This window comes from Vidua macroura, chromosome 1 (assembly GCF_024509145.1).
Source record: "Vidua macroura isolate BioBank_ID:100142 chromosome 1, ASM2450914v1, whole genome shotgun sequence".
NCBI classification, from domain to species: Eukaryota; Metazoa; Chordata; class Aves; order Passeriformes; family Viduidae; genus Vidua; species Vidua macroura.
The window spans coordinates 125,193,501-125,202,094 of NC_071571.1; the positions used below are offsets into that span (position 1 = coordinate 125,193,501).

The 8,594-nt window shown below is 47.9% G+C and overlaps 1 protein-coding gene across 1 annotated transcript; it reads right to left on the minus strand.

Annotated features, from left to right (window-relative positions):
* Positions 1-4,239: 4,239 nt before the first annotated feature.
* Positions 4,240-7,023, minus strand: HEY1 (hes related family bHLH transcription factor with YRPW motif 1). The gene is made up of 5 exons (XM_053978042.1): positions 6,647-7,023; positions 6,465-6,540; positions 6,308-6,391; positions 6,110-6,191; positions 4,240-5,309 (listed from the first exon to the last, which is right to left on the minus strand). Exons 1-5 carry the CDS (start codon positions 6,862-6,864, stop codon positions 4,726-4,728), a joined length of 1,044 nt encoding a protein of 347 aa, XP_053834017.1. The 5' UTR covers positions 6,865-7,023; the 3' UTR covers positions 4,240-4,725.
* Positions 7,024-8,594: the final 1,571 nt, after the last annotated feature.

The following is an 8,594-nucleotide window of genomic DNA, read 5'->3' on the forward strand; positions in this document are numbered from 1 at the left end:
TCTCTTCAGTGCAGAGAGAAAAGTGTGGTCTGCAAAGTCCTCCCTGTGCTGGGTCTGCCCCAGTGAGCAGGAGGTGTGCAGAACTGGTTCCAGCTATTCCCCGTCTTCCTTACCAGCAGGTTTCACCTGAAATGAGCAGCCTTGTAAAAGACTGAAAAGGTCCAAACAATGTAATGTGGTTGGGGGGTCTACAAGAAGAGCAGAATGCCCCCCCTGCTCAGCTGTCCTGAGCACTTAGATAAGCCCCTCCTGCATTATACAGCTGTGTTACATGAATTGTTGAGATATAAAATAAAAAACAGCTGGAAGGGAACCTATGTCTAAGAACTTTGCTGGGAAGGCTTGGGCAGACTGCACATTGCACAGGTCAGAGCAAGGCAGTTTGGTCCTCCTCAGCCTTCAAGCTGCATGAATAATCAGCAGAATTTGCTAGACAAAAAATTTCACAGGAGTAGGTGGAATAAGACAGAACAACATATAATACCCAAGCACTTCCTTAATAAAAGCCTTCACCAAATGAACATTTCAGACTCCCAAAAGACACCTTCGAGGATCTGTATCTTACAAGGCACCGGCATTTCGACTTTTATGACTGCAGACACGCTACTATATTGCAAGCATGAGTCAATGCCCACATCTTCTGGCTCCAGAAGAAAGGGACTGTTCTAATTTTTATTTATAAACTGGGCAAGAGGAGAGAGAGTAATGCGGTTACAGGCAAAGCACACAGAGACCCTGCAAGGTCAGGTAGGCTGGGTAACACATGAACATATTCATGCCTTAATGTACTGAGTCACAATTACCACAATCCATCTCTGCATCCTTTCATGTAAAGCCTCAGAAAAGGGCTTTGTACATAATTTTTGTTGCCTTCCAGCACAAAGCCCATGGCCTCTACATTATTCACTAGAGAATTCCAGCGCTGTGTAGAGCATGTTGCAATCCAAACTGGGAGTTTCTGGCAATAAACATTTGTAAGTATGCACACAATATAAAACAGGAAGAAGGATTTCAGTTTGTCTGTGTTCACTTGGGCTTATTTGTTGCTTGGGAAAAAAAAAAAAAAAAGCCTGGCAGACTTCCCACCACTATGCAATAGTCTAGGAAGGCTCCTGTCACCTGGGGACTCACATGGTGATGTGTGAGTGAAGAGAGCAATAGGCAGGATTCATGGGGTTTTCAGCATGATCCTAATAAACTCTGTCATGCTACTAGTGTGAAGAAAGGAGCACAGAACAGAAAGTGTCTTAAGAACTACTGACAGCTTCTTTCCAAAAGCTAAAAAATGTCACTTTCATCAGCTATTCCTTTACGCCAAAGCACAGAATGGATTTCCAGAGGTTTGTACCTGGTTTTGTGCAGCATTTACCAGCCTTTTAAATTTATTCTGCACTCCAAGCCAGCTTCCTTAATAAAGAAGGATAGTATTAGCTTATATGAAGTACCACATCATCTTACATCCTACACAAAGCTTTAGCCTGAGGATTTCCAGATGAACACATTTCATCCAAAGCAATTGAAGATCGTTGGGGAGTCACGGGATCAAGATACGTATGCATTTCCTTTCTTTTCCAGCATCCCTCTGGTTAAGCTTGTGCTCCTGAATTGCTCTATTGCAATAGGGTAAACAAGTAATCGTTTTGGACTCTGGAGATATCTATTGCCTAGAGAAGCGAGCTTATTTTGCCTTTCTCTTTAGAAACCTAGCATCCTGCAGGAAAGAAAAGATAGCAGAATGTCTCTGAATTGTAGTTTTTAAGAAATAACAGCATTTATCATTCATATAGAAAATTTCCAACTACAACTGCCTCTTGAGGAAAGGAGACCAAACACTGCCATACCTGTTTCACTGCTGACAGAACAGATATGCATTAAGTGATTGCTAAGACAGATTTACAAAGTTGGCAGTAGCCCTAGACTTAAAATCCTGGTGTTTCAGCTTCTTGGCTATGCATTTCCTATTTGAATTACTAGTTTTTTTGTGAGTTGCTAGAATCCATTCATTTCTTTCTATAATAACAATCAGTAGATTTTTGAATCCCTAAAAATTAATATAGAATTACTGCAAAAGTTGAATTAGTACTTTTCATTTATACCTTTGTCATTGGTAATAGAAAGAGAAGACAGTGGATATGGAGACAAACACCAGCAGCGAAACTTTTATTGCAGTCTGCTTCTGAAGTCCATTCAAGGGTAGGACAGTGGGACAAAAATAATTATAGGGGTCTTTCTACACAAAAGAGCCAGCTATTTAGAGGGAGGCAAAGTCATTTGAATGTCAATGAAATAACCATTAAAAGGCTGAGAAGCATTGCCATTTATTAAAAGATCTAAAGAATAGTTGCATGCACTATAGCAATCTTCTAGGTAGGAGTTGTTAATTTGCTATAAAAACCTGTTAGGGACAGGGCAGAGCATAATTAAACAGGAGACAATACACACTGTGAAAGGAAACTGGATTTGGAATTTTACAGCCTCTTATTTCAGGTTTCTACATGAAATACTATGCTCTATAATCTCTCCTTAATAACACCTATGTATTTCTAGCTCCCACAGTGTTTTGCATTTAATTTCTAGCAGTGGTCTCCTACAGCCTCAGAAGGAAGGTAAAACAAGGTTATGCACTTGAATGCTCTCCCGCTCTTTCCAGCCTCACAGCAATCCTTCTTCCGAGAAAGTCTCTCATCAATGCCACTCCTTAATTGGCCTGAGAGCCCCTCTTTAAACAAAGCTCTCGTCTCCCACAGGGCCGAGTTCTTTTTGCTATTCTGGCAGAGCTAAATCCAGACAAGGATGTGCCATTTACCAAAACAAGTGCACTATAAATTCAAATGTGCAGGGAAGAAGTAAAGTACTTCCAGAAGGTCTGCACATACAGATTTGCAGGTAGGATGGACTGCATCAGGAGAAAACCTAACTGCCTGTAATCCTGTCAGGTTTTTACTTAAAGCAAAGGTGTTAGACACTGGTGGTACCACTCAGAAACAAATACAGGATCAGTCAGAGACCTGGGGTAGATTCTGCACTAATGGACTGAATGTGATCTGAACCTTATTGTAACGCACAAAACTTCATTCCAGAGCTATAGGACAGATAACTTCATGAGTTAGACAGAAAAGGACTTCATATTTGTAAAGATGATCACTTTTTGATGTTAATACAAGTCACTAAGAATATTCAAGTGCAGTGCAGCTTTAACCTCTTCTTTAGCAGAAACCCTGCTATCTTCACTACCTGCCCACGCACTGCCAGGCACATTGATGTGCAAAAGAAATCCTACATTTTCCTTCCCTTGACTGTTACTCCAAGGCACTGTGGCTCTTCACGTACTCAGCTAGCATAGCTACACATGCCGTAATATCTGAGAAAAGAGCAAATACAAATGCCCACAGCAGGACTAAGTAGCCATCATTCGACATCTCCTGTGACACCCACAGGCACAGAATTCTCCAGTGATATATATCAGATAAGCATGTCATTTAAAAGACTTTGTTCTTTCTCCTTTATTTAGCCACAACACAGATACAAGAGCAGGCAAACCCCTTCCAGTGGAACTCGCTTGATAAACCTGTTAAGATTAAGATTCTCATGAAATCAAGCAAAATATATGTACATGCACACACTCTCAGGCACACAAGAACACAGCAGAACCCTTGAAAAATGAGGAGTGGCACTGAACTGCACCTAAAATGCAATAGAAACATCACCTAGTTAGGATGCATCTGCTAAGCAACAAGGCTGTGCACTGAACAGGTTCCCTCTGTATCATTCCACTGGCTATTTAAATACCAGCATCAACCGTTTCAGCTGAAAATTTGAAGCTGACAGAGAAGAGTCTGACCTCAGATACCCAAGAATTCAGGCTAGCAGAACAGTTATTCCACTGTAACTCAAAGCAGGATCTGGCCCTATGGAATGAAGATGCATGTGACCAGCTCTGGCTGGGAGATTACTGCAGGTGACAACTCCAATTCCCGTAACTTCCCCAGCAACTGACCCCAGCACCAATACAGCGTGCAATTTGACTTTTGCACCCTCCCCACTTATACTGCTCCTTTTGATAGAAGAAATAGTGTAGTGGTTCTAAGAAGTGAGTAAATATCTACTAGGGACTAGAATAAGATTGCCAAATATATTAAACGGCTTCAGAAGAAAGAGGAATTGGGCTCTTAGATAAAGCTGGTCAAGGAGGTCCATCTGATTTGTCAACGCTTTGCTTAGAAATATAAGACTCAAATATAGTTTACAAAAAGAGTAATTCTTTATAGAACATCTCAGTGTCAAAATACTAACAAAAACACAGCTTGTAAATGCTGAGAAGAATGGTCTTGGAAAAATTAGTAACAAAACTAGGCCATGGCTAACAATAACAGGTGGTATCTCTTCATATAAAGCCAGTCTGATGTACTCAGGAAAAATGAAACATTTGAAACAAACTGTTTACAAAAGTGACTTAAATGCTCAGCAGAGATCTAACATAAGTGTTAACAAACCACTATTGTAATTTTATTTTTGGACAACTTCAGCAACTATCAAAAAAAAAACCCAAACAACCTGTTAATACAAAAATGTAGAAAACAAAGAAAAATCCAATGAGACAGTTTTTAGACAAACTCAGTTAAAGTGAAGCTGTACCTTTGTCCCAGTTACTAAGAACTTCAAGGGTGGCATAACCCAGCTCAGCTAGGTTTATAGGCTTTCCCACCCTTGCTAAAGAGTCAGTTCTTAGAAGGCGCCAATCTCAGTCCCCCAGGGTCTGTACGGTTTGCTGAGCGTTGCTGACTGCGTTGGTGTAGATGGGCTCAGCACGTTGGGGGACAGCAGATGAAAGGAGCCAAACGAGAAGGGGAACGCAGACAAAGATGCCATGGAGGAGAGAAGAGGAGGAGACAGTTTGGTAGTAGATGTGACCACAGGGAGCACTGGTCCGACGCTGCCATTTGGGGGCACTCTGAGTGAGGAAGTTTCAGCATGTGGGGCAGCAATTCTGGTCTGGTGATGTGGTTCTGTGGAAGATGCTGTAGTGCTGGTATTACCATGCCCGTTTTGAGCCAGCAGCAACGGGTGAGGTATGTGAGGGTGATGTCCAAAGGCACTGCCCCAAGGAATGTGTCCAATGCCAGTGTGTGCACTACTCGCTGCTTCCCGTTGAGAGGCGTAGTTGTTGAGATGAGACACGAGTCGAACTCGCAGAGGATCAGAGGCATCCAGCCCCTCTATGATACTCAGGTATCGAGCCACTTCAGCCAGGCACTCTCGAAACCCTAGACTCCGATAGTCCATAGCCAAAGCATGAGCATCAAAATAACCTAAGAGAAAAGAACAGAGAGCAAAGTCTTAAGATGTTGTTTTCTAGTTATTGTCTACAAGTAGCCTCCCCACTCCACCCTCCCCTATAACCATATTTCACTTGGATGTGGTTAGTATTCCCAACCATAGACTAGCTGCCAAGCTCTTTTTTTTTCTTCCTTTTTTGTTTAACAAGCTTTTCTTTTATATCTGTGCTGTGATGCTGCAAGTCCCAAGACCAGTCACAAACTGCCATTTTAAACTGGAATTATTCACTGACACTGGAGGAAAGTATTTTTGTTCCTTCCATTTGCCTCCCTTGTGCAAGTTAAACCACAGCACACTGAAATTCATTAGAAACACAAGTCCTAACTTATCAGGGGAGACTTAAGCAGGCAAAGTACTTCTTTCTTAGAAGTGCCTTTCAGCATTTTTGCTAAACCGTTTCACCACTTATTTCATCCTGTATTTTTCCTAGTTCTGTTCTGACTTTCAGAAAATTGGAGAAACAAGCATTAGACATCAATAATAACTGTTTTCCAAACTGCCAAAAGCTGATTCACTTCACAGTGCTGACACGCTGCTAGAGAGACGTAATCACTCTCCGCTACAACAACTCTCTCCTCAGAGCTAGCACTGCAAAACCTTTCAGTGCTAGTGATGCCACAAATCTTGTGAAGTAGAGAAAGTCCCTAATTCCTGATGAAACGTAAGCGAGCTGCCGTTCAGTTTCTGCAGGCATTGCCAATGCTCGGAAATGCGCTGCTCTCGCAGCAGCCTCCCTGCAGGGATGCTGACTCTGTCACCCACAAAACTTTACCTTTCCCTCCTGCTGTATGCAGCATTTTCAGGTGATCGACAGTCATCTGCAGAATCTCTGCTTTTTCCAGCTTGGCTGATCCCTAGGAGAGAAGGGAAGGCACGAAACACTTCAGGCAGAACCAGAGACATTACCGAGGGGTGACGCTCCCTCCCGGGAAGGGATGGGGGAGCACTGCGGAGGGTCGCTGGGCGCTACCTGCTTCTCAAAGGCGCTGGGCACCAGCCTCCTCAGCTCGGACAGGCTGTTGTTGATGCGGTCGCGGCGGCGCTTCTCGATGATCTAGGGCAGAGAGCGGGGGTCAGCGGAGCCGTGCCGGGCTGCGGGGAGCCGCGGCCGGCCGGCGGGCACTCACCCCTCGGCGCCTCTTCCTGGCCAAGATCTGCGAGGTGGTGGAAGGAGACATGGAGCCCGCGGCCGAGCTCAGGTTCCTGCGGGGAGCAGCGGGGCACCGGTCAGCGCGGGGGGCTCGGCGGTGCCGGGGCTCCGCGGGGCGGAGGGGAGGTAGGGGGAGCGGCGCAGCCCGCCTGAGCTCACCCATTCTCGTCTGCGCTCTCCTTCTCCACCTCGACGGCCTCATCCAGCTCCTCGCTGTCCGACGAGCTGTACTCGGGGTGCGCCCGCTTCATGGCACCGACGGCGGGGACGTGGGCGGCGGGGCGCGGGCGGCCGTCGGGGAGGCGGCGGGCGGCGGGGCGCGGCAGGAGCGCGCCCAGAGCGCGTCCCGCGCCTCGCCCGGCGCCCGTCTCTCCCATGGAGTTCCCACGCCTGGCGAGCGGGCAGGAGGCAGCGGGCAGAGGCAGGGAGGGACGGAGGGAGTGAGGGAGGGATAGATGGATGCAGGGATGGATGGATGCAGGGATGGATGGATGCAGGGATGGACGGAGGGAGGGATGCGGAGGCGGCGGGCACGGACGCAGCCGGGCAGAGCACGCCCGCCACCGCCCGCCGCCCAGCACCGCCGCGCGCGGCCCCCGCCCGCCCCCATTGGCCGCCGCCGCCGCCGCCCCAGCCAATCGCCGCCAGCCGCTGCCGGGGCCACGCCCCCGCCGCGGGGGAGGTGCGGCCGTGGGAACGCGGCGGGGGGCCCGGGGGGGGGAGGGATGGACGGACGGATGGATGGATGGATGGATGGATGGATGGATGGATGGATGGATGGACGGATGGATGGACGGACGGACGGACGGATGGATGGACGGATGGACGGATGGATGGATGGACGGATGGATGGATGGATGGATGGATGGACGGACGGACGGACGGACGGACGGACGGATGGATGGATGGATGGATGGATGGATGGATGGAGGCACGGATGGAGGCACGGATGGATGGACGAACGGACAGATGGATGGATGGAGGCACGGATGGATGGATGGAGGCATGGATGGATGGACGGACAGATGGATGGATGGAGGCACGAATGGATGAATGGATGGATGGAGGCATGGATGGATGGACGGACGGATGGATGGATGGATGGAGGCACGGATGGATGGAGGCACGGATGGATGGATGGATGGATGGATGGATGGATGGATGGATGGATGGAGGCACGGATGGATGGAGGCACGGATGGATGGACGGATGGTGTTGCACAGGGGTGGGAATGGGCACGTCCCCAGCTGGGGAGCCGGTGTGGGTGCTGTGGGTGCTGTGTGGATGGACAGCGCAGGGCAGCACCCTCGGCGCTCACACCAGTCCTTCTGCCAGCCCCTCCTGCTGGGGTCTCCGGCAGACTAAGCCCAGCAGAATCGTTGCACCCTGCACAGGCTGATGAAGCTTCTGAGGGCTTCCCTAAGGCAACGAGGCCCTGGGAGAGCTGAGTGAGGAGAATCACAGAATAAATGAGTTTAGAAGAGAACTCTTGTCAACTAGACAGTGGCTAGTGCCACACTAAGTACCACATTAAGTGCCACATCCACTCTTTTCCTAAGCACCTCCAGGTATGGTTACTCCACCACCTCCCTGGCAGCCCATTCCAGGTATTACCTTTGCTGTGAAGAAATACCTCCTCACGTCCAACCTGAACTTCACCTGGCACAGCTTAAAACTGTGTCCTAATGTCCTGCCACTGGTTGCCTGGGAGGAGAGGCTGACCCCCACCTGGCTAAAAAAAAAAAAAAAAAAAAAAAAAAAAAAAAGGTGAAAATGGTGGCTAAAGCCTGAAAGTTGGCAGTTTGTTGGCAATGCAAGGGAAATCAAGGCATCCCTCTTCCCTGTACCCTTCCAAACTGCAACCTTTTCTTGTTTACTCCCCCCACCATGTGTTGTGGCAGTGGGCAGAAGCAGGAACAGTTTTTGAGAAGCTGAAAGCACATGGTTTTTGCTGGCAAGGAGGGAGGAATGACAGGAAAGGTCAGCACTGGATTCAGGATGTGTAGAGGTCTGGCTGGCACGCTTACTGTGAGTACATGCTACCTTGCACTCAGCAGGGCCCTAAGCCTGAATGCTGTATTCCCCAACAAGTCCTCTTCATTCTGCC

Excerpts from the sequence above, each read along its gene's own strand:
- HEY1 (XM_053978042.1), bottom strand. The coding sequence starts at position 6,864 with ATGGGAGAGACGGGCGCCGGGCGAGGCGCGGGACGCGCTCTGGGCGCG. Across the intron at positions 6,541-6,646 it reads GAGAGCGCAGACGAGAATGG|GAACCTGAGCTCGGCCGCGG; the intron begins GTGAGCTCAGGC and ends TGCTCCCCGCAG. Across the intron at positions 6,192-6,307 it reads CCAGCGCCTTTGAGAAGCAG|GGATCAGCCAAGCTGGAAAA; the intron begins GTAGCGCCCAGC and ends CTTCTCTCCTAG.